Source organism: Eubalaena glacialis, chromosome 4 (assembly GCF_028564815.1).
Source record: "Eubalaena glacialis isolate mEubGla1 chromosome 4, mEubGla1.1.hap2.+ XY, whole genome shotgun sequence".
NCBI classification, from domain to species: Eukaryota; Metazoa; Chordata; class Mammalia; order Artiodactyla; family Balaenidae; genus Eubalaena; species Eubalaena glacialis.
This window is the reverse complement of record NC_083719.1, coordinates 167,891,527-167,917,889: the sequence shown is the minus strand read 5'-3', so window position 1 is coordinate 167,917,889 and position 26,363 is coordinate 167,891,527. Positions and strand designations below refer to the sequence as shown.

Here is a 26,363-nt window from a genome sequence, read left to right as displayed (position 1 = left end):
ATGCTTTTGTTTCTATACACCCTGTCATTCCCTAATTCTGCCCTTTAATCAACTTCAAGAAGTGGCTTCCTAACCAGCCTCATAGTGGCGGCGTGCGGGCTTCTCCACGCGGTGGCTTCTCTTGTTGCAGAGCACGGGCTGTAGGCACGCGGGCTTCAGTAGTTGTGGTGCGCAGGCTTAGTTGCTCCTCGGCATATGGGATCTTCCCGGACCAGGGATCAAACCTGTGTCCCCTGCATTGGCAGGCGGATTCTTATCCACTGCGCCCTGGAATAATATTAAAATAATGCTTCCCTAGGGAATTCCCTGGTGGTCCAGTGGTTAGGACTTGGCTTTTTCACTGCCAGGCCGGGTTTGATCCCTGATTGGGGAACTAGGATCCTGCATACCACGTGGTGCGGCCAAAAAAAAAAAGCTTCTCTAAATATCTAAATCATAACCCAAACCTAGAATTTAAACTATCTCCCTACAGACTCCTTGGCTAGGTCCTAACCCAACTCTGGAGCTGACCGATCTCCTGTTACTTTCTTGAACACCTTTCTCCAGCCAAAATACTCTCGTACATGGTGTCCCCAAACACAATACCCATTTTCCTGCCTTTGCATATGCCATTCTCTCATCCAAAGAAACCTTTCTCCAAGTCTCCACCTATAGAAATCCTGCATATCCTACCAGGCCCAGCTCAAGTCTTACCTATTTCCCTGTCCATTCTAGATGAAAGCAGTTCTTCCCAACTCAAAATCCCATTAAATTCTCTTTAGTACCACCATCTTTTAGCAGTTACCTTTGCTGCAGTAGCTCTTTTGCTCACATACAGTTCCTGTAACTACATTTTAAGCTCATTGTTTGGAACCTGTGACATCCAGAACATCCTTTTGCCTCGAATATCCACCTTCCCCACGTAAAAAGGAAGCAAATGCTCTTAACACAAATTTGGGGGATGAGAGTTGGAGAATACTAAACTCATGCAAACACCAAACTCTTGACTTTTCATTTTCCCTTCCAGATGGCAGGAGGGAATAAAGCTGGCTCCTGGGGTAGTTGATACACCTACTGATTCTAGTTTTTCCCAGCCTAGCATTCAGCCTTTGGGTATCCAAACAAATGGAAGACAGAGACCAGGACCTATAAAGGTCTAGAAAAACCATAGACCACTTCCATTTTCTGAGGTTCTCAGTACACTGAAAACTGAAGATGTGCTAAAAGTGAGTTACAAAAATTGTGGTGTGTTTGAAATTTTTCCATTGCACCATCCTTTTCTTTCAATCCTGTTGTCGGTGTGTTTTTGTGCCCTCTATGTCTAATGTTACTTAAGGAAACATCACAAATTGAAAGTTGAAATAACCTTGGAGGGTAGTGTTCTGGACTGTATTTGATGTTGGGTAACAGGGTGGCCTCAGGCTGCTGGGCCCAGGGCAGTGACTCTGCAGGAACAGTGGCGCCTGGTTACACAGCGTGGTGCAGTCGACCTCTGGTCAGACTTAGGGAGCCGTGATGGGTTCCGTCAGCGCCGCGCACTCGCTGCATTAGGGACCAGGCCCTTCCCGATATCTCACCGGACTTCCCACCCCTTCTTGCCAGCTACCATTTGCCCCTCCAGAGAAGGAAACGGGATGCCAGACCCCGAGACCCGGGTCCAGGCCCAGGAGGGGTCGGAACCACAGCGACCAGGATGCAACGCAGGGCAGCGAGCCCAGTAAGGAACAAGGGCAACAGGGCGCGGGAACGCCGGCCCGGCCGGCCCCGCCTCAGGGCGCGCGCCCTGGGCGGTACTCCATTCTGCCGCAGCCCGACCCCTTCCCTCCCGCCCAACCAACGGCCACTTCCTGCCTCACTCCCAGCCAATCCCCACACTCCACGAAGAATAGCCCTAGGGGGCGTATGGGAAAGTGCAGAGAGCGATGGTCTCATCGACCAACCGAATCCCGGAGCTTGCGCGGGGGGGCGGGATTTAGCGCTGGCCGCAGCTACTCAGGAGCGAGGGGCGGACGCAGGGCCGGGCTTCGTGCAGTGAGGCTCGCTCGCGCGGCGGTCGCGGCGGTCGCGGCAGTCAAGGCCTCTTGGTTTTGCAGCACGTGACGGTTGTGCTGCCTCAGCCGTTGTCTTTACTGCAGCGCGGGGCCAGGTGTGCGGGCGGGAGGAGGCGCGGGTGCCGCCGGCTGTCCCCCCTGAGGCTCGAGGTGAGACGGGAGGCCTGCTCATGTTCTCGGGCCTGTGAGGACCCCTGGGGGCCTGGGTACGCGGCGCCGCGGCCGAGGGCCCGAGGAGGCGGGCGTGGCCGGGGCCGAGGGGTCCGGCTGGGTTTCGAGAGCTCAGGCCCAGGCGGACGCTCGGGCCGTGAGGGGCGAGGCCCGAACCTGGGCCGCCTGAGTTGGGGAGCCAGGCCCAAGCCGCGCCGGCGGGGTCGGGAGGCGTGGCAGGTGCCCTAGAGCCTCTCTTGACCTCTGGGAAAGCTAACTGCTCCTTCTGGCTTTCCTTCTAGGGCTTTCTTAAACCTGTTGTTGGCTGCTTGTGAAGCTGCGAGGTGTTCTGGTGTAACCGGGTAAAGGTCTGGAATAGGACCGGGCCTCGTTGGTATGCCTAGTAGTGGGGAAGGGTGATAGTGGGCCGAGAGAGAATGTTTAGGATTAGCATTACAGCTTCAGTATTTGAAAATTAAAACCACAAAGTGAAGACTGGACTCTGGTAGCCTGACGAGTATGGAGAATGTGCTAGAACACTCAGTGGTTGAAAAATTTCAGTCCTAACATTTACATCTATTCGGGGATGGGGTGTAAGTAAGCTAGTAAATTCACAGGATTTTTAAAGTAGGAAAGCTCCCAAAAGCTCTCTGTGGGCAGGTTGTTTTATAGTGGAGGAAACTGAGGCCCAGAGCTCTGAATGATTGGCTCAAGGTCATGCGATTAATTTTATGATCACGTTGGAATTACTGTTGAGGCAGATTTGGTGTAGTTGTTAAGGCTAAGCCCTGATTCAAGTCCTTCATCAGCCATTTGTTGCTATGTGAACTTGGACAATTTACTTCCCCTTTGTGCCCCAGTTCTCTCCAAATAATGGATATAATACCTGGTGGAGTTGTTAGAATTAAATTGTGTATAAAAAAGTACTTTAACTGCTTGATAAACGATTGAAATAAATTGTTATCGTCTGAATGATGTTGGTCCACTACACCAGCATCCTACTTTTTGAGTTGGTTAAGTCCTGGGACCTAAAGTCACATTTATGGAGATAGGAGGAAGAAACTGATTTAGTGGATTAACTGCTGGGCATGACACAAGTGAATGCTGGCTGAAGGAAGTTAAACTGAGCTGAATATTAAAAGGTTGGGAGGACAAAGGTGAGCCACAGTTAGGCTCTTTACGTCTAATTTAGGAAATGGAACATTTTGCTTAATTTATTAATAAGTAGAGTTGGTGGGTTGGGGGGAGGATTTGATTTGGTTTAGTTTTTTTTAAGGGAGGAACTGTATTGATCTTAAAATCATTCTGTATCTCAGTCTTTTGACAGTGCTGTTCAAGGGCCATGAATAAAATCACTGCTGAATTGTACATTTGCTATAGTTAGAGCAGAGGTAAAAGATGGTGTGGGGAGTTCTGTGCACCACCCAGGGTACACAAGCAAATAAGCGGGGGAACTGATTATGAGATGGCCAGAATGAACTTTGTATTGGAGTAAATGTGTCGCACAACAAACAAATTTTCTGACCTATCTGATAATGGGTGTTAGCATCCCTTCCTACCTTACTATCTTAACTCAGCAGTTTCAACTAGCACATTATCTTTCAAGGACCTCGAGGGGTAAACGTTTTGACGGAAGTTGTTGCTGCAGTTTTGGCAGTCATGCTCTTGCATCCTTTCAGTTACAGAGTTCACTTTGCCCTGAGAGATAGCTTAAGGGGATGAAGTGACAGTTGGTAAGCATAAATGCAGGCTCAAGAGACTTGAATTCCAGGCCCAGCATGGTAACTAGCTTAATGAACTACATTGGTTTTCACCTCTTTAAAATGGGAATGAAGAGTGCCCTGGATACCTTACCAGGAGGGACAAATAAGATGGTGAACATGAAATTACTTTGAATGGCATAATGAACTGTGCAAATAGAATTGGCAGCTCATAACAACTCCTAGGAAATAATAAAAGTGCGTGAACATAGTTATAACCTGTATAGCTTACCGTAGAACTTTGTCAGTAAAGTGTAGGTTGAATGCTTTGTTAACTAAAACAGATGTGCCTTTAAATTAAGCTTAACTGTGAGCTGTGAAAATTATTTGGAGAATTTTGTTTTTTAAATAATTTAGAATCTTCAGCAATGTTTTGCGTATCCACATCTTCAACCTACTTAGTTTATAGGAGAAAAGAAAGTGCTATGGAAAAATAGATTTTAATGTTCCTGTCAGTGAAAAGCAAAATTCAAAACTGTAAACTAGGCAGTAGTATATATCTGTTTTTAAGTGGATGATCATTTACAATAAAGACCACTTTGAATTTTATGTACTTTTTTCCCCCTTTAAGTGCTTCTATATTTTGACTAGATGCACATGTAGTAATATCAGAGGGACAGAAAGTAGTAGTATTAAAATGGTTATCTGTGACTGGAATCAAATTCCTTTTAAGTGGTTCCTTTTCAATGTAAGACTTCAAATTTCTTATTGCCTTAAAACTCAGGGTTTTAGAACCATCAAAACTTAAATGGTGTCACTGGGCAATACCTAGTAATAGTAGATATCACTGCTAATGTTGCATTTACTGTAAGCCAAGTACTGACATAAACACTAAACATGCATTTTGTTTATATAGCAATCCTAAGAAGTACATAGTGTTGTTATTCTCATTTTAGAGATGAAGAAACTGAGACCCTGAAGTTATTAAGTAGCCGATTAGGGATTGTGACTTCTGAGTTCCTGCTCATAACACTATTCTGTGTTTAACTGTGACCTTGGACAGCTTATGTAACTTCTCTTAGCCTTAGTTTTGTCGTGTGTCACATGGAGATGATAGAACTTCCCGGGGTTCTTCTGAGGGTTAAATTAGACAATCTAAGGTAAGACTTAACATTTTTTAAAGGGTATGTTGGGACTTCTGTGGTGGTCCAGTGGTTAAGACTCTGTGCTCCCAATGCAGGGAGCCCGGGTTTGATCCCTGGTCAGGGAACTAGATCCCACATGCATGCCGCAACTAAAAGATCCCGCATGCCGCAGCGAAGATTCTGCGTGCTGCAACTAAGACCTGGCACAGCCAAAATAAATAAATAAATATTAAAAAAAAAAAAGGGTATATTAACAGATGAATGGATAGCCTACATGAAAGAAAGACTGCCTCATTTTTTATTACACACTGCCTTTTTTAAAAAATCACTTTTGGGAATTCCTTGGCAGTCCAGTGGTTAGGACTAAGCGCTTCCACTGCAGGGGGCCGGGGTTTGATCTCTGGTTGGGGATCCAAGATCCCACAAGCTGTGCTGCGTGGCCAAAAAAAAAAAATTCCCCCCAGAAACCTAGAACACCAGCTAGGTCACTCCTCCTGTTCTTCTTTCTAATTTCTCATGGATCAAAGGAATTAAAGGTGAAATTTCCTAACTACTTTTAAGAGGTAAAATTCCACAAAGGAAAGCCCCGAACCAAATGGTTTTAACACCAATCCTTCACAAACTCTTCTAAAAAATAGAAGAGGGAACACTTCCCAACTCATTCTATGAAGCCAATCTTACCATGATACCAAAACCAGACAGACTTCACAGGAAAAGAAAAACATAGAACAGTATCCCTTAAGAAAATAGATGCAAAAATCCTCAAAATGCTAGCAAATGGGATCCAGCAACATATAGAATTATAGGGCTTCCCTGGTGGCGCAGTGGTTAAGAATCTGCCTGCCAATGCAGGGGGACACAGGTTCGAGCCCTGGTCTGGGAGGATCCCACATGCCGCGGAGCAACTAAGTCCGTGCGCCACAACTACTGAGCCCGAGTGCCACAACTGCTGAAGCCCGAGCACCTAGAGCCTGTGCTCTGCAACGAGAAGCCACTGCAATGAGAAGCCTGCGCACTGCAACAAAGAGTAGCCTCCACTTGCTGCAACTAGAGAAAGCCCGCATGCAGCAACGAAGACCCAATGCAGCCAAAAGTAAATAAATAAAATTTAAAAATTAAAAAAAAAAAAAAAAGAATTATACACCACCACCAAGTGGGATTTATCCCAGAATTGTAAGGTTGGTTCACCAAACTATAATAAAGAATGTAATATACTGCATTAATAAAGGACAAAAACCGCATGATCATTGCAGTTGATAAAGTGCAACACCCTTTCATGATAGAAGCACTCAATAAACTAGGAATAGAAAGGAACTTCCTCAGCCCTCTTAAGAGACAAATAATCCCTTCTGTGGGATTCCTTCTGTTCCTCTTTCTAATTTCTCATGGATTAAAGGAATTAGAGGTGAAATTTCCTAACTACTTTTAAGGAACAAAGTCTCACAAGGAAAAGCCCAGAACCAAATGGCTTCACTGGTGAATTCTACCAAATACTTAGGGAAGAATTAACACTAGTCCTTCACAAACTCTTCCAAAAATACAAGAGAGAACACTTTCCAACTCATTCTATGAGGCCAACATTACCCTGATACCAAAACCAGACAAAGACTTCATAAAACCGTAGACCGATATCTTTTAAGAAAATAGATGCAAAACTAGACTAACTTGAAAATATTAAAGTTTAAATTTAATTTAAAAATAATTTGAGCCTCCCTTTGTTTTAAAGATTTTTCTTTCTGAATGGACCCTTACTGAGCATAAAGATTCTGCCAATGAGAGGTGACAAATGTAATATTTCTTTAGCATTTGCCCATTCCTAAAGTTGATCAGTTTTGGATTTGTTAAAATTCAATGCAGAATGTGTCTGTTTCTGTTAAATAGAATATTTTGTGTTCAGTTGAAGTCTTGTACATTATTGAATGTGTATAGTAAAATAATATGGACTGTTTTTAGAATGTGTGCTGAGAACAGAATTATTAACCAAAAATAAGTTAAATTTGGGAGAATTCATAAAGAAAATTAGTGGCAGAGCAGGAAAAAAGAAAATCACAGATAAACAGGGATATTTCTCTGTCCAGATGCTATAATTGTATATACACCCGTTGCAAGGAAGAGTTAAAGACGAAATCATAGAATATAATCAGAGCAAAGCTAGTTTTTCTTGTTACATAAAATCATTCAGCTTTGTTGAAATACAGGAGGTGTACAGGCACAGTTACACCTTTTGGCCCATTCTGGGAATTGAAAATGTATTCACTGTGGTTGTGCTAATTTTGTGTCAAAGAACAAACCATTTGGGAACTCCTATGAGGTACTGGACTCTGATAGACTTTGTATTATCTTTTTATATTTTCACAGCAAGCCTTTGAGCCACTAATACTACTAGCTACATTATAAAATAGGGAAAAAAGACTCATGGAAATTCAGTAAGCTGACCAAGGCCACAAAGAGGATCAGGAAAGTCTAGAACCCAGCTTTCTCTGACTTGACAGTTTACACCATCACATACACCATACTGCCTTTTGTATAAGGAGTTCATTTTCTGAATCATCAGTTTTTAAAATAGAAAACTTCCATCTCTAGAATTCAAGATAAATTCACTCTTTGAAAATTTAAAAGAGTGAACTGAAACATTAAAAGTGAGTAGATTAGTTTCTCTTGAAGAATCCTGACTCAGATTTTGAGAACTGGGCTTTTTGCTCTGTCCTTGGGAAACTGAGAAGCAAGTCAGAAGTCATTTATATTATTTATAAATGTATATTACAAATGTGCATATGTTTAGCTCCTGTTTTCTTGGCTTTGTGTACATTTGTCTGTGTGATCCCAGGGGGTAGAGCTTCTCTGACTTGGATATAGGTTGATAATTATATTTTATTATTAAAAACAAAACACTTATTAACTGGAAGGAAGGGAGTAAGAGGTTCACATTTCTAATCCAACTCATTTCTGAGTCTTCCTTTGTACTTCTATGCTTTAGAATTTAAAGCTGGTTTCTAGACAACTTTGATCAAGTCTAAAGAACCATCTATACTGATCCAGTAATAAATTTTTTAAAAGAAGCTTTTAATTTTGAAATAATTATAGACCCGCAGAAAGTTGCAAAATAGTACAGAGAGGTCTCTTGTACCCATCACCCAGCTTCCCCCAATAGTAGTATAGATAGATAACTATTGTAAAATATCAAAACTAGGAAAAAATTGCACTGGTACAGTCTACAGACCTTATTCAGATTTCTCCAGGTTTTATATGCCCTTGTGTGTACATAGTTATGTGCAATTTTATCATGACACTAATTCATATTTGAAATTTTTACTTTTTTGACACTTTTTTAATAGAAGGAAAATACTCAAGCTAGAGCGTTAAGTGGTACTAACATACCTATGCACTTTTTTTTCTTAGTTAGATAAAAGGTTATGAGTTTATTTTGATATTATCCTCCCAAAACCCCCAACATTTGATTAATAGAACTAATACTACAGAATATTCATAAACTCTGAAAACATGGGCAAATACTTTTTATGTTTCCAGACTTTTTTTTTAATAGATTTTTTTTTTTAAGTATTTATTTATTTATGTCTGTGTTGGGTCTTCGTTTCTGTGCGAGGGCTTTCTGTAGTTGTGGCAAGCGGAGGCCACTCTTCATCACGGTGCGCGGGCTTATCACTATCGCGGCCTCTCTTGTTGCGGAGCACAGGCTCCAGACACGCAGGCTCAGTAATTGTGGCTCACGGGCCCAGCTGCTCCGCGGCACCTGGGATCTTCCCAGACCAGGGCTCGAACCCGTGTCCCCTGCATTGGCAGGCAGATTCTCAACCACTGCACCACCAGGGAAGCCCAATGTTTCCAGACTTTAAGGACACCCTATATAGATCGATCCTGAAGGTTAGAGACTTTTTTTTTTTTTTTTTTTAAATCCTTGGTAACTAGTTGACACTCATGGAATTGACCACTATCAGCAAACATTCATTTAGTTTCTGACATGTGCTGGGTTTTCTGATGGGCATCAGATATATTCTGCTTTAACCCTTTGTAACGCAGAATTCCGACAGTTTAGTCGTGACTGCCAGAAAACAGTCTTGAACTCTGCCACCCAGCATTTATTAAAAGTCCAGTTGAGAGAATTCACTGGTGGTCCAGTGGTTAGGACTCGGCGCTTTCACTGCTGGGGCCTGGGTTCGATCGCTGGTGGGGGAACAAAGGTCCTGCAAGTTGTGCAGTGGGGCCAAAAAAAATAAGTCCAGTTGAGAGATTTATTAATGAGTATTTGAAGGAAGTGCAATCTGTTCACTTCTCTAGAACCTAGAAATTGTAAGTTGTATTTGTAGATCAAGTTCTGGATCAACAGAAATCAGAACTTGGACTGTATAGTGTTGGCCCTCATAGTATTGGTTTTATTGACTTAGCCTTGCTCTAGTTAAGGGATATCGTAAGATAAAGCCACACAAAACTCACATTTACGTATAACTTAAGGGTATTTTTAAGAAAAGTTCACTTCAGTAGACTCATAAATATTAAAAGATTTTCTTGTTCGTGGTTTTGATTTTTAATTGCTGGCTCTCCTGGAGGTCTATGCCTGTAAGTAATTTGTAATTTGGCCAAGACAGGAATTTAAATGGGCCTACTGTGAGACAGTTTGTGGCACTAAGTAGCTTAGTCATGAGTTAGACATCCACCCAGCATTTGCACCCTAGCTCAAAGGGGCACTGCTGTAGAGTAACAGTCTTGCAGTGATAAAAAAATTAGAGCGAGAAAATGGCTCTTGGAAGAAAACCAGGAAATGAAGTGCACCAAGAAAATGATGGCTTTCAAGCAGAAAGTAAAAGTATGGGAGAAACTGCTATAATGGCATTCAGGAATATGAGAAATCTTGTACTAGAAGAGCTAATGTAGCTTAGTGAGCATGAACTGTGAAGTAGAAGAGACTTAGAAAATGTGGTAAATGTTTATTTACTGCTGGAAAGTTACTCGGTTTAAAGGTACCTAATTTCTTTATTCACTTTTATTCCTGAGCATTCTGGATCTAGGAATCACTTGCTCTGTGGCTTTGGGCAAGTTGGGGGTGGGGGAGATGTGCTCTTTGTTTTTTAAAAGCATTATTGCTTTGTTGTTGAGCTACTTGTTACGTATTTCCTATTGATAATCTTAGAAATAGTGGGTGACAACAGAGAAATACGCTCCTTGCTTAGGAGTCTGTAAATGTTAAGACAAATGAAGAGGTTTGTTTTTTTTTTTTTTTAATATTAATTTATTTTTATTTGGTTGTGCCGGGTCTTATGTGCAGCAGGTGGGCTCCTTAGTTGTGGCATGCAAACTCTTAGTTGTGGCATGCATGTGGGATCTAGTTCCCTGACCAGGGATCGAACCTGGGCCCCCTGCATTGGGAGCATGGAGTCTTAACCAATGTGCCACCAAGGAAGTCCCCAAATGAAGGGTTTTAAAGGGAGAAAAAAGCTTCTGAAATCTTTTTAGACACTAAAATGTGAAAAATCATTTTGTGTTTCTAAGACAAAAGCAGTATAGAATTACCAAGTAAGGTATTGGGAGACAGGAAACTTGGCCTCTGATCCTGATTCTGCCAGTAACTGGTTTTTGGCAAATCAATCACATTTGGTGCATAATAATGGAACATCTTTTAAAAAAAAATAAACTAATTTTTACAGAATAGTTTTGGATCTACAAGAAGATTATAAAGATAGTACAGAGTATTCCCATATAACCCATACCCAGTTTCTGCCATTATTAACAACTTAACATTAGTATAGTACGTTTATTATAATTAATGAACCAATATTGATAAATAATTACCAACTAAAGCTCATATGTAATTCAGATTTCCTTTGTTTTTACTTGCTGCCCTTTTTCTGTTCCATGATACCACATTACATTTAGTCATCATGTCTCCTTAAGCTCCTCTTGGCTGTGACAGTTTTTTAGATTTTCTTTGTTTTTTGATGACCTTGACATATTTTGAGGACTACTGGTCAGATTATTTTGTAGCATGTCCCTCTATTGGGATTTCTTTGATGTTTTTCTCATGATGAGAGGGAATATGGATTTTTGGGAAGAAGACCACAGAGGTTAAAGTACTGTTTTCATCACATTGTATCAAGGGTACATACTATCAACATGACCTATTACTTTGGATGTTGACCTTGATCACCTGGCTGAGGTAGTGTTTGCTAGGTTTCTCCACTGTAAAGTTCTTGTTTTTCCCCCTTTCCATACTGTGCTCTTTGGAAGGATATCAATATCACTATGTGTAGCCCACATGTAAGGAGTGGGGGGTTATGTTCCACCTCCTTGACAGTGGAGTATCTACATCCGTTACTTGGAATATTTCTTCATGGGAAATTTGTCTCTTCCTCATTTATTTATTTACTCAGTAATATATTTGTATTGTATAGATTCATGGGCATTTATTTTATACTTTGAGGTATAATCCAGTACCACTTACTTTGTTGCTTGTATTGTTCCAGCTTTGGCCATTGCTTTTTCTTGTGTTCCTTTGACATAGCCCCCATCACTGTGGGTGTTTTGTTTTTGTTTTGAACACTTTCCTTTCTGGCACTACAAGATGCTCCAGGCTCGTCTTGTATATTTCCTGCCTAATCCTAGAATCAGCCAAGGAACACTGTTTCCTTTTATTGGAGATGATATTGGAAACCAAGATCCTTGCTACTAGGTGTATTTATTGCTACTGGGGTGTAGCAGTTTCTTGTATGCCCTCTTAGTTGACAGAGCAAGGAAATATATGTGTGTATACTAACTGGTATATATGCACATATCTATAAATAATTTTTTGTGTAACCCTCTGTATATTAAGATAAACATGAATTCATACTATAGTCTCTCTCGCCCATTACAATGAGGATTATTTTAGTCTCTTTCCCTTGCTTATCTGTAAAATTCACACACCCAACACTGAAAGTGGCTCCCACAATCCATTTATTTAGTTGTTCAATTCTGATATACATATATAGCAGTATCCGAATTGTTAACCTGTGTATTCATGTGAAACAACTTACTCAACTTGAACAGTGCTTTTGTACAGTCTGGTTTTACAGACTCCACTCATTTTCCTGCGTTACTTAGGTTAACATCTTTTCCCTCCACCCCGTTCAGTGAGGTTGTTTTGTATATTTGTAATACAGTTAGATTGTTTTGTCACATCCTGTGTGCTATCCTTGGATCACTCAACCTCTTCAATGATTTTTAAAAATTTTCATACATGGGGCTTCCCTGGTGGCGCAGTGGTTAAGGATCCACCTGCCAATGCAGGGGACACAGGTTCGAGCCCTGGTCTGGGAAGATCCCACATGCCACGGAGCAACTAAGCCCGTGTGCCACAACTGCTGAGCCTGTGCTCTAGAGCCCGCGAGCCACAACTACTGAGCCTGCGTGCCACAATTACTGAAGCCCGCACACCTAGGGCCCATGCTCCACACAAGAGAAGCCACCACAGTGAGAAGCCTGCGCACTGCAACAAAGAGTAACCTCCCTCGCTGCAACTAGAGAAAGCCTGCACGCAGCAACGAAGACCCAATGTAGCCAAAAATAAATAAATAAAATAAGTTTAAAAAAAATATTAAAAAAAATTTTTTTTCATACATGAAGATTCATTCTTTGTGCTATAAAGTTTTATGGGATTTGAAAGATGGATAGTGTCATGTATCCATAATTATAGCATCATACAGAATGGTTTCACTGCCTAAGAAAGTCCCCTGTGCTTATCTATTCAACCTGACCCCCTCCCCTGAACCTCTGACAACCACTGACTTTTTTTTTTTGTTTTTGGTATCTAGAGTTTTGCCTTTTTCAGAATGTGATCTAATTGGAATTCTATAGCATGTCACCTTTTCAGACTGGCTTCTTTCAGTTAGCAGTAGGCATTAAAGATTCATCCAAGTCTATTTTTGGCTTGATAGCTCTTTTTTTTTTAATTGAAGTATAGTTTATAGTTTATTTACAATGTTTTGTTAATTTCTGCTGTATGGCAAAGAGATTCATTTTAGATAGCTCATCTTTTAATTTCTGAACAATGTTCCATCCTATGGGTGTACTACAGTTTGTTTATTCATTCCCCTACTGAAGAACATTTTGGTTTCTTCAAGTTTTAGGTGCTTATGGATAAAGCTGCTAATTGCGAGTGCGAGTTTTTGTGCATTCGTAAGCTTTCAGATCAGTTGGGCAAGTACCTGTGAGCATGATTGCTGAATCCTGTGGTAAGTCTATAGTTAGCTTTGTAAGAAATTTCCAAACTATGTTCCAGAGTGGCTGTACTATTTTGGATTTTCACCAGCAGTGAAATGAGAGTTGCCGTTACTTCACATCCTTGCCAGTTTTTTTAATCTTAGCCATGCTAATAGGTGTATATTAGTATCTCACTGTTTTGTTTTATTTTATTATTTTTTTAAATTTATTTATCTTTGGCTGTGTTGGGTCTTTGTTGCTGCGTGCGGGCTTTCTCTAGTTGCGGCGAGTGGGGGTTATTCTTCGTTGCAGTGTGCGGGCTTCTCATTGCGGTGGCTTCTCTTGTTGCAGAGCACGGGCTCTAGGCTCGCGGGCTTCAGTAGTTGTGGCACGCGGGCTCAGTAGCTGTGGCTCAAGGGCTCTAGAGCACAGGCTCAGTAGTTGTGGTGCATGGGCTTAGTTGCTCTGCAGGATGTGGGATCTTCCTGGACCAGGGATTGAACCCCTGTCCCCTGCATGGGCAGGCAAACTCTTAACCACTGCGCCACCAGGGAAGGCCCTCGTTGTTTTAATTTGCAGTTACTTAATGGCAAATGATGTTTGATCTTTTCATATGCCATCTGAATATCTTCTTTGGTGAGGTATCTGTTCAGATCTTTTGCCCATTTTATAATTGAGGGGTTTGTTTTCTGATTTTTAAAAAATATTTATTTTTTAATTTATTTGGCTGTGCTGGGTCTTAGTTGTGACATGCGGGATCTTTAGTTGCGGCGTGCGGGATCTTTAGTTGCGGCATGCGGACTCCTAGTTGTGGTGTGTGGGATCTAGTCCCCTGACCAGGGATCGAACCCAGGCCCCCTGCGTTGGGAGCATGGGGTCTTTTTTTTTTTTTTTTTTTTTTTTTTTTTTTTTTGGCTGAGTTGGATCTTTGTTACTGCACGTGGGCTTTCTCTAGTTGCAGTGAGTGGGGGGCTACTCTTTGTTGTGGCGCACGGCCTTCTCTTTGCGGTAGCTTCTCTTGTTGAGGAGCACGGGCTCTAAGTGTGTGGGCTTCAGTATTTGTGGCTTGCGGGCTCTAGAGTGCAGGCTCAGTAGTTGTGGCGCACTGGCTTAGTTGCTCTGCGGCATGTGGGATCTTCCCGGACCAGGGCTCAAACCTGTGTCCCCTGCTTTGGCAGGCGGATCCTTAACCACTGCGCCACCAGGGAAGTCCGGGAGCGCGGAGTCTTAACCGCTGGACCACCAGGGAAGTCCCTGTTTTCTTATTGTTGAGTTGTGTTCTTTGTACATTTTGGAAACCAGTTCATTATTAGATATGTATTTTGCAAATATTTTTTCCTACCTTGTTTTGTTTTTTAATTCTCTTAAGTTTCTTTCATAGAGTTGAAGTTTTAAATTTTAATAAAGTTCAATTTAACCAACTTTTTCTTTCACGTATCTTGCTATTTTTTTAATTTTAAAAAATTTATTAAAAAAACAAAACAATGGTACAAAAAGGTTGAAAGTAAAAGAATTGGAAAAGATATACTGTGCAAATAATGTACCTTGCTTTTGATGTTGTATTGAAAACTCATTGTCAAGCCCAAGATCACTTAAAATTTCTCCTATGTTTTCATCTAGAAAGCGTAATAGCGCAACATTCTTTTTGGACTCCATTTGATATAAGGAGTGTGGGTAGGAGGATTGAAATGAGGGCGGATTTTGTTTCTTGGTAATATTGGATTTTCATTAATGAAGCAGAGAATTAAGATCACCTTAAAATATATTGTCTTGAATTATTTGTAAGTATGACCAGGTCTTTAACAAAACTTGAAATGTTTGGGCTGGCTTCATAGTGGCTCTTGGAACTAGACCTGTTTGCTGTAGCAATTTCTCGGGAGTATTGGCAAATTACAAATGTTGAAATAGCATATGTAAAACTAGCAGTGGCTTAGGATCATCAGTGCACAGCTATGAGAATCGGTTTACCATGGTTTGGCAGTAATGGTTCCTCCACAGCTTTAACAACCCTCTGGATAATGTGAAAGTTAACAGATATGTGCCTTAGACTTCTGAAAAACTGGGTCCTGCAACTCAGGGTGTAGGGGAAATGGTGGTGGAGAGAAGTGCATTTCCTGAAGTTTGCTGGAGACTCCCTATCCCTTTGTTGTTCCTGACAGGGATGGTAGCCTTCTGCTACCTGAAAACTGTTTTCCTTTCATTGGGTCATTCTGCCTCCCCCACACAGATGCCTCCTTTCCCAGGATCTTTGGTCCACCAACCAGGGCTAGCTGTTCTGCAGTTGCACTTTCCCTCACTAAACCCTACCTGAATCCCCTATTCCAGACCACTCCCTTTAGTACACTTACTGACTAGTCTTCCTGTCCTGTCTCTGTCACACCTCTTCAGTATTCAACTACATTTTGTCTAGCGTAATAGAAATATGGGATATGAATTCTTTGACTCTTATTGGTTGTGATAATGAGTAAATGATTGGGTTATTTTCATTTTACTAAGTCTTAGTTATTAATATGTAAAGTAAAATGAGAGTAGTACCTCAAGGGAGGTTTATGCGAAACAGTGTGCCTGTGTGAAAGTGCTTTTATTAACTGGAAAACAAAGCACAAATTGATTATTCATAAACCCTAATCATTGGTTCTCAAAGTGTGATTCCTGAGCTAGCAGCCTTTGCATCCCCTGGAACTTGTTAGAAATGTGAAGTCCCAGCCCACATCTACTGAATCAGCAATTTTTTAAATTTATTTTTAATTTTTAAAATAAATTTATTTATTGTATTTATTTTTGGTGGTGTTGGGTCTCTGTCGCTGCGTGCAGGCTTTCTCTAGTTGTAGCGAGCGGGGGCTACTCTTCGTTGCGGTGCACAGGCTTCTCATTGCGGTGGCTTCTCTTGTTGCGGAGCAAGGGCTCTAGGCGCGCAAGCTTCAGTAGTTGTGGTATGCTGGCTCAGTAGTTGTGACTCGCGGGCTCTAGGGCACAGGCTCAGTAGTTGTGGCGCACGGGCTTAGTTGCTCCACGGCATGTGGGATCTTCCTGGACCAAGGCTCAAACCCGTGTCCCCTGCATTGGCAGGCGGATTTTTTATTTTGAATTTTATTTATTTTTTTATACAGCAGGTTCTTATTAGTTATCCATTTTATACATATTAGTGTATATATGTCAATCCCAATCTCCCAATTCATCCCACCACCACCACCCCCACTACCCCACCCCCAGCAGGCAGATTCTTAACCACTGCGCCACCAGGGAAGCCCGTGATTTGTTTTAAAAAGCCCCCTGATGCATGCTCAAGTTTGAGAAGCACTGCCTTATATAAAATTATGCTTAACCTAAGGACAGTTGTATTAGTTTGCTTGGACTGCCGTAACAGTACCACAGGCTGGGTGGCTTAAACAACAAATTTATTTTCTCAGAGTCTGGAGTCTGGAAGTCCATAATCAGGGCATTGGCAGAGTTGGTTTCTGGTGTGGACTTTCTCCTCGGCTTGCAGAGGGCCACCATCTTGTTGTGTCCTCTCACATGGACTTATTACCTCTGTGCACACGGACTCCTGGTTCTCTTCATCGTATATAGATTGCAGGCCTATCAGATTAGGGCCCCAGCCTTATGACCTCTTTTAACCTTTATTACTTCCCTAAAGGTCCTATCTCCAAATATTACATTGGGAGTTAGGGCTTCAACATGTGAATCGGGGGAGGGGGGCACAGTTAAGCCCACAACAGCAATATATCAACAAATTAAAAATTATTGAGAAAAAAAAATCAGTCTTCCCTTTTTAAAAGGTAAGTAGTTAGCACATCTCCCTGATTAGCTTTTCCTTGAGCAACGGTGTTCCAGCATCAGTACTTAGTCCGGATTAATCCACTGGTTTTGTGCTTCATTTAATTACTACTAGGCTTACCACATTTTGTCTTTTAAAAAGTTTTAACAATTGTATGCATATATTGTTTTAGCTATGTTTTGGGCTAATTTGGTTTTGTAGCTTATCCCTGGGAACCCAGCTACCATTTATAGCATTGTTTCTGTGAGGACTTGGGAGTTGTATAGAGTTGATTTAGATGAAAATGTTGAATCAACCTGTTTAGTTTTAGAGAATCCCTTGTAGTTGTAAATCAAAGCAATGTTGCTGTGCCATTGTATATTATTTGATAGTAGAGAATAGAGGCCTTTCCAGTGAATAAATGAAATTACTGATATTCCTAATATATTAGAAACTAGAGCAGAATGTTGACATTGAGAGTTTCTCCTAAAAACTAATACCAGTCCTAGGAAACGTTATCAGTGATTTTATTTAGCACTTTTTTTTTTAGCACTTTTACTTTCTGCACTGCCTAAATGCTAAGCATTTAGGAATCCAGTGAACTTTACCTTCTTTCATTTTGTGAAAACAGTACCCAAGATATGTAAATAAAAGAAATACCACCAAATGATATGTGAAAATCTAGTTCTACATATTGTTACTCACTTTAAAGGATTATAGAGTTTATAAGGAATTAGGCATCAAATTCAACATTGGAATAAGTTGATTTACAAGACACCAAAAAAAAAAAATTAAGCTATTTTCTTTTTTAAATTTTTTAAAAAATTTATTTATTTTATTTATTTATTTTTGGCTGTGTTGGGTCTTCGTTGCTGCGCGCGGGCTTTCTCTAGTTGCGGCAAGCAGGGGCTACTCTTCGTTGTGGTGCGTGGGCTTCTCATTGCAGTGGCTTCTCTTGTTGCAGAACATGGGCTCTAGACGCGTGGGCTTCAGTAGTTGTGGCTCACGGGCTCTAGAGTGCAGGCTCAGTAGTTGTGGCACACAGGCTTAGTTGCTCCGCGGCATGTGGGATCTTCCTAGACCAGGGCTCAAACCCATGTCCCCTGCATTGGCAGGCGGATTCTTAACCGCTGCGCCACCAGGGAAGCCGCTAAAATCTTTTTTATTGTAGTAAAAACGCTTATCATAAGACTTACCATCGGGGCTTCCCTGGTGGTGCAGTGGTTAAGAATCCGCCTGCCAATGCAGGGCACACGGGTTCGAGCCCTGATCTGGGAAGATCCCACATGCCGCGGAGCAACTACGCCCGTGAGCCACAACTACTGAGCCTGCGCGTCTGGAGCCTGTGCTCCGCAACGGGAGAGGCCACGACAGTGAGAGGCCCGCGCACCGTGATGAAGAGTGGCCCCCGCTCGCCGCAACTGGAGAAAGCCCTCGCACAGAAACGAAGACCCAACACAGCCAAAAATAAATAAATAAATAAATAAAATTTTAAAAAGAAGACTTACCATCTTAATCATTATTAAGTTCAGTGGCATTAAGTACATTCTCATTGTGGTGCAGCTTTCACCTCCATCCATCTCCAGAGAGAACTCTTTTCGTCTTGGAGAATTGAAACTATACTACCTACTACCAAATCTTTTTGTGCATCCATGTGGCTCAGTTTTTATATCTTTAGATCTGCGGTTTTGGGAAAAGGACCGACTACCATTCATGACAGTCTAATACAATACATAAGGCACTTACAGGCTTAGAAAATAAGAGGTAAAGATAGCTGGTCCGTGGTTTAATATATTTTTTTGTTGAGCCTTAAAACACTAATTTAAAACCATATCTACACTTGATGGTCTTTGGACAAGAGCAGCAGCATCTAAATTAACTGTTTAATGTGAGGCTAGTTAGCTGCTCTGTTACTTCATTGTAATGTTTTAACTCATTTAAACCTGTAAAAGGGGCTTTGTCCATTATAGAGCTCTTTACAAATGCAGGAAGTTAGTTTGAAATTGTATCTGAACACCCTAAATTTGTGTAGCCAACATGATATTCTATATGGGGACACCTGTTTATGTTTGAGTTTTATTTTGAAATTTTTATTGAAATTGAATCTTTTAAGTAACTGATTTTAGGAAAACTGCTTTATCATTCTGGGTTCACTTTCTTTATCTGTAAAATGAAATACAATAAAGTTCTGATTTGAAAGCCTTAATTTTAAATAAGAGAGGGGTTAGTGGTCTTACAAAATTTTTAAAAGGAGGTGATACATTTAACTGTACCCTTTTTTATATTTAGATCATGGAAGGGAAGTGGTTGCTGTGTGTGTTACTGGTCCTTGGAACTGCTCTTGTTCAGGCTCATGATGGACATGACGATGATGTGATTGACATTGAGGATGACCTTGATGATGTCATTGAAGAGGTAGAAGACTCAAAACCGAAAGCAGATACCAGCACTCCTCCATCTCCAAAGGTTTGAAGTGGTCTTTGAATCTATTCATTTTGCCTCTTGAGATAATCAGAGAATGAAGGTAAATTTTGGATCCTTATCACAGGGAAAGCAAAATTTGCTAAAATTTTTATTGATCTCTCTGTCAGCCTTTGTTATATTGTCCCAAAGATAAGTTATATGGATTGAATTCAAGGGCCAGCTATGAAAGTTTGAAAGCAAACCAAGAGAATAGATCCTACTGAGAAAGGAGTGTTGCTGAATATTTCAATTCTTAATTCATTTTTATATTTAACACAGGTCACCTACAAAGCTCCAGTTCCAACAGGGGAAGTGTATTTTGCCGATTGCTTTGACAGAGGAACTCTGTCAGGGTAAGTGTTTCTTAGGGGAAAAAAATCTTAGAGGCAGACATCATATAAATATGATGGAATAGTGTATTCCTTTTTGGATATTATTTTATATAGTGAAATGTCTAACTATTTTATATCTTTGTCCCATTTAGGAAAATAGTGTTTTAGAACATGTGGTTTTTGCTTCCATTTCTTTTCCCTTCACCCTGTGTTTTGTTCTTTGAGAAAATTGTTTTCTCTTGAGTCTTAAAAGGTGAAATTATTTCATGGGTTTGGTACTTTTTCTTACAGGTTTTTGAGTTGAGTACAATATATTATCACTACTTGAATGACACATTTAAAAGTTAAAAGTAGAGTGGTTAGGTAGGCTAAGAAGAGCTGGATAGTTCCTGTTTTTATTATTGTTTACATTGTTTCTTTTTACAGGCCAACTATAATTTGAATCTTAATTTAGGGGTATGTCTTAATTACAGGTGGATTTTATCCAAAGCCAAGAAAGATGACACTGATGACGAAATTGCCAAATATGATGGTAAGAGTTGCATTTGATTTAAATATAATAGCAGATTGAGGTTTGATGTATTTCCATAGTATCTCCCAAGACTAGTTTAAAAGGAGTATGTATACATTTTAAGATTTTTCATTGGAAGTTTGCTTTCTTTGTGTGTCCCATTATATTTTATAGGGTTAGACCAGTTTAATGTTTATTTTTACACCATAAAATGGAAAGAAAATTTATTACCCATGGTGCTGTATTTTGGAAATGGAAGGTCTTTTCTAGGCATTGGTAGAATGAATGTGCTATAGGTTTTTAAAAACCATATCCTAATATTTGTCAATTATGTGTGTTTAATATTAATAGACCAGCTCTCAGAGGTAAATGGAACATGTTAAACATTTGTCAGTATGATGGATTTGCACAACTTGGAGTTTTGTTTGTTACGATGTCAGGATCTTCAGAGGTGTAATTAGGGAGTGGGACCTTTTTTGTTGTCTTGCAGGAAAATGGGAGGTAGATGAAATGAAGGAAACAAAACTTCCAGGCGATAAAGGACTTGTATTGATGTCTCGAGCCAAGCATCATGCTATCTCTGCTAAACTGAACAAGCCCTTCATCTTTGATACCAAGCCTCTCATTGTTCAGTGAGTGAAACACTTGCTTGATAGACCCTTTCTAGGAAGAGTGAAGACATTATATTATAAAACTATTACTCTATGTAAAAAAAAATTATGAGAATAATTACATGCTACAGTAGGAATTTTAGGATGTATTTAAGCATCCTGTAATGTAACATTTTTTTCATGCTCAGTAAATTATTTTGAAATAAATCAGCTATTTTTCCTGCTGATAGCAAATGAACTTCTGGATTTTGCAAACAGTATTTACTGGGAATCTGCATTAAGATTTAATTTTCTTTTACTTATTTAATTTTGGGGGATTGGTTAAGTATGACAGTAGAAGATGGAATCTTCACATATGACCTGTGATAAAACATGTGACCAAAGTGGGGGAAAGGGAAATAAATTAAGAAATTTGATCTTTCAAATGCCATATGGTCTCTGCCTTTCTCTCTGAAATTAGGTATGAGGTTAATTTCCAAAATGGAATAGAATGTGGTGGTGCCTATGTGAAACTACTTTCCAAAACCCCAGAGCTCAACCTGGTAGGTACTTCCTATTTCTTTATGTGGCCACCCACAGTTACCTTTTAAGAATCTCAGAGAAAAAGAAAGAAAATTTTCTAAGACCTGTGAAAATAAGGCCGTTTCTCCTGCTGTTGAAATATTTTGGAGGTTGGAAATACTGAATTTGACATTTCTGTGCTTTTTATTTGAAATGTAAATTTCAAAGCTGTTTTGTTTTATCCTTGGTTTCTGTCCTGTGTAATTTTTAGTTTTAGCAAACTTATTTCTTTGTTTTATGAAAGAAGCAGTAACTATCTAGGTATATGCATTATTTTGTGTTTTTAAGCACTTTCATACATTCTCATGTAAAATTTCCCAGTAATTTCTGGTTATTCCTTTTCACTGGTATCTATACAAACCTCATAAATGAATAAACTTTTCCTTTAATAGGACACTATTTGGGATTTTATAAGAGGACATATCACACTTTTGAAAGGTTGCTTTTCAACACTTTGAGTTACTTAATCCATTTTTGTTTCTGAAGGATCAGTTCCACGACAAGACCCCTTACACGATTATGTTTGGTCCAGATAAATGTGGAGAGGACTATAAATTGCACTTCATCTTTCGCCACAAAAACCCCAAAACGGGTGTATATGAAGAAAAGCATGCTAAGAGGCCAGATGCAGATCTGAAGACCTATTTTACTGATAAGAAAACACATCTTTATACATTAAGTAAGAAAAACTATTAATAAATTTTGGGTTTTATGGCACTACACATTTATCATCTGTTTAATTTAAAGATTGTAAGGCTGCAAGTAAGAATCTCTGTTGACTTAGTATCTTAGTAGTGAGAAGAACTTAATTTCTCAGCACTAAAACATCTCTTCCTTAGGTTGAATTGAGAGCTAGGGTTTGCAACAATTTTAAGAATAAGCTTGTATGTCCCATAAAGAGCTTCTTTGCTTGATCCTCACCCTTCATTTCCTCCCTTTGTTTATTGTTGATGGGATGTTAAGTTATAGGACATACAGTAGAAATATGTGTACAGTCTTTTTCAAAGTATCTTCTAGTTGAACTTGTTTGGATGCTCCAACACCTAGACAGTTGAGTTTAATCATTTGGACATTGGAATGGGTCTTTTTATTTAATGAAGTTTTTCCTGCTGCTTTGAGATCACATATAGACATGCCTGTTTTCCTAAAGAGTGCAATAACCTTTCTTCTTTATAACAAAAGTAATATATATTCAGCATAGGAATTTAAAAGGAAAAAATAAGCAAAAAGAAGACATTTAAAATTATCTGAAATATCAACACTGTGATATGTATTTGACTATATGTGAATAAACATGTATATATGTATAGGCACACATGTAATTTTTATTAAAAGTTAAGTGTGCTATATTTCACTTTTTCGCTTCACAAAAGCATGAGAATCTTTCTGTGAGAGTAGATACCATTGATAACATTGATAACCTTCATTGTCATTGAGGATAGCAGCATAGTACTCTGTCATTTTCCATAGTATTCTGGATGTGCTGTGACCTAGTCAGTTGCCTATTAGGCATTTAGATGCAGGATCCAGGCTTTAGCATAATTCACACTTAAGATACCTTTATGGATTTAAAATTATGTTTGCATTCTTCACTGGATTCCAAAAGTACAACCTGAGTAGACACGTGGTTTAATAAACCACATGTAATTGAAATTTTGTGTAATTTGAAATTTTGGCAACATAGTGGTAATACCAACTCAAAAAATGAGGAAATGGGCCTTTTCTGTTGGGGGACAGTTATAATAAATAAACTTATTTGCCTGTTGACTGGTGTGTAACCATTTGTGTCAAACCAATATTGCATTAGTTTATTATGTACCTTTGGTTTTTTTTTGATGTTTTTCATGTTCATACATGGAATCTTTTGGTGTGTAAAAATTTTACCTGTCATTTGTTTTAATTCCTAAAAACCTGAAGAACTAACATTTACGACTTACAGATAAGGAAAAAGCTTACTAACTTGCCTAAGGCTCTATGACCATGTTCTAACGCCCAAGGTCTTTACTCCATGCTCTGCTTTCTGTTAGAAATATGATTGTTTGTGTTGTGGTAAAGAGAGCTTGGGAATGAGTGGCTAATTAACTTTTTTAAATTGCATTTAATTTTTTCAGTCTTGAATCCAGATAATAGTTTTGAAATATTAGTGGACCAGTCTGTTGTAAACAGTGGGAATCTGTTAAATGACATGACTCCTCCTGTAAATCCTTCACGTGAAATTGAGGACCCAGAAGACCAGAAGCCTGAAGATTGGGATGAAAGACCAAAAATACCAGATCCTGATGCTGTCAAACCAGATGACTGGTGAGTCTTTGGGACCTGTCTTTGAATGCAGTGGAGCATTTCATACATTCCATTTGGCTTGAACAATTGAATGGTGGTTGAAATCTGATAATTTGGATAATCTGTGATGCAGTCTAAATGTTAGGAAAAATGTAGACTACTATAGCTGAAAATAGTAGTGACCACCTAGTGATCACTAGGGCCATCATGATCATCTGGGCTGCCTCATACCATTTTACAAGCCACCAAATGCTGAAACTGATGATAGAGTTAGCCTGTGGTGACACGGTTGGTTTGTGGCAGACCTCGGGTCTTTTGGCCTGGCCTTTCCAATGCTTCTGTGAATTCACATTTAAAGCTGGAGTCCTAAAATTTTAAATTTTGATTTGAAAAATAACCTTTTTCCTATTTAAACAATACTCATGAGATCTCTGCTCTGTGTTGGGCACTGGAATACAAAACCACAAGCACACCAGCTGCCTACACAACTCCCAGTCTAGTTGTGAGACAGGCACTTGAAGTTGGCATGCATGGGGTGAATGGTCTAATATGTGTTACTTGTGACCAGAGCACCAGGTATACCTAACTTCAGTAGTTTCTTGGAGTTGGGCAAAACAAATTGAGAACTGAAAGTGGGCAAGAGTTAACTAACTGGTGAAGATGGGAAATGGTATTCCCTGGTTGAAGGAGAATATCATGTGCAAAAGTAGAGGAATAGGAGTGAGCTTAACACGTGTGAGGGAAATTGAGTAGCCTTTTACATAGGGTGCAAATTGGAGAGTGGTAAGAAAAGAAAACAGGTGGGTTGTACTCTTGTATGTGACCATCTTTGAACTCTGGTATGGTGACTTTTGGAAATGTCAGGAAGTGAACAAAGAGAAGTGATAAAACTGATCTTCCACTTGTAAGTATCCTCTTAGGCTTAAATTCTAGTTGATACTTTTATGCTGCACTGGTGTAATGGGTGAGTTTATTTGTATATTTGGTGAACATTAGATTTGGACTCAGCCTTGTTCAGTATTGTATTCCTTAACTAGCTGTTTTATTTTGGGGGTGGAGAAGTGAATGTTCAGCTTGAAAGATCAGCTGAATGATACACAAGTTTAAGTTCTCACACAATTTTAAACTAGCAAAGTTCAAAACAAGCATAATCCTGACCAAGAATAGAAGATGTCTCTGCTTACCAGCTAAAGTGGCTCTAACAGTAACTGCATAAAGCTTTGAAATTAGGTACTTCTTGATGAACTTTTAAGAGTAACTGTTTGAGTCATAATTCACATGCTAAAATCCACCCTTTAAAGTGTACAGTTCAGTGGTTTTACAGTATGTTCGCAGTGTTGTGCAGCCATCACCACTGTCTAATTCCGGAACATTTTTATCACCCAAAAAGAAGCCCATACCCATGAAGCAGTTACTCCCTATTTCTCCCTTCCACCAGCGCCTGGCAACCACTAATCTGCCTTCTGTCTCTGTGGATTTGCCCATTCTGGATATAGAATAATATAATATGTGGTCTTTTGTGTCTAGCTTCTTTTGCTCAGCATAATGTTTTTAAGACTCATCCATGTTGAAGCATGGATCAGTACTTCATTCCTTTTTATGACTGAAGACTGTTCCATTGTGTGGATAATACCACATTTTATTTATCCATTCCTTATTTGATTGACATTTAGGGTGTTTCCCTTTTTTGGCTATGGTTATGAATAATGCTGCTATGAACATTCATGTATAGGTTTTTGGGTGAATATACATTTTCATTTCTCTTGGGTATATTCCTAGGAGTGGAATTGCTGGGTCATATGGTAATGATGTTTAACTTTTTGAGGGACTGCCAAACTGTTTTCCAAAGTGGCTGTACCATTTTGCTTTCTCACAATCAATGTATGAGGGTTTCATTTTCTCCACATCCTTGCCAATACTTAGTTTTATCAGTTTTTTTATTATAGCCATCCTACTGAGTATGAAGTGGTATCTTATTGTGGTTTTGATTTGCATTTCCCTGATGGCTAATGATGTTGAACATATTTTCATGTGCTTATTGGGCATTTCTATGTCTGAAGAAATGTCTATTCAAATCCTTTGCTGGTTTTTAAATTGAGTTGTCTTTTTATTATTAGGTTGTAAGAGTTCTTTATATATTCTGCATACTAGGCCCTTGTATATGATTTTAGATATTTCTAGGAGGAACTATTTTAAGTTTTTTGATTAAGTAAGGCCTACATATTTTTAGATTGCCCTGTTTAAGATTCACAAAGTGGGATCACATTGTGATTCTCTGGCCAATGTTGTCAGTAATTGGCTTTTTCTTTTGTGTTTAAGGGATGAAGATGCCCCTGCTAAGATTCCAGATGAAGAAGCCACAAAGCCTGAAGGCTGGTTAGATGATGAGCCTGAATATGTACCTGATCCAGATGCAGAGAAGCCAGAGGATTGGTATGAGCTTTAGTTAACTTTTGAAATTGCCTGCTTTTTTATTGAAGTAAAAGTTAATACTTAAATACAGCTAACTGCTTAAACTTAAGTGTAGAGCTCAACAAACTAAATTGATTACATTTTCATCTCTTTTTTTAAAACGCATCTGTCATGAAAAACCCTTACTACTGGAAATGTGGAAATAACATGATGCTCTGTAG

General features: G+C 39.6%; 1 protein-coding gene across 3 annotated transcripts in view; it reads left to right on the top strand.

Annotated features, from left to right (window-relative positions):
- The first annotated feature begins 1,996 nt into the window (after window positions 1-1,996).
- Window positions 1,997-26,363, top strand: part of CANX (calnexin) — a 32,404-nt gene continuing 8,037 nt past the window's right edge. The window contains exons 1-10 of one of the 3 annotated variants that reach the window (XM_061190065.1): window positions 1,997-2,180; window positions 2,483-2,542; window positions 19,262-19,438; window positions 19,715-19,788; window positions 20,241-20,299; window positions 20,769-20,910; window positions 21,350-21,431; window positions 21,937-22,129; window positions 23,562-23,751; window positions 26,050-26,163. In XM_061190065.1, the coding sequence (XP_061046048.1) occupies window positions 19,265-19,438; window positions 19,715-19,788; window positions 20,241-20,299; window positions 20,769-20,910; window positions 21,350-21,431; window positions 21,937-22,129; window positions 23,562-23,751; window positions 26,050-26,163 (1,028 nt within the window). In that variant the 5' untranslated portion in view covers window positions 1,997-2,180; window positions 2,483-2,542; window positions 19,262-19,264. Of the gene's footprint in view, window positions 2,181-2,482; window positions 2,575-19,261; window positions 19,439-19,714; window positions 19,789-20,240; window positions 20,300-20,768; window positions 20,911-21,349; window positions 21,432-21,936; window positions 22,130-23,561; window positions 23,752-26,049; window positions 26,164-26,363 lie in introns of all 3 variants that reach the window. The other 2 variants (XM_061190064.1, XM_061190063.1) reach the window with 2 other exon arrangements.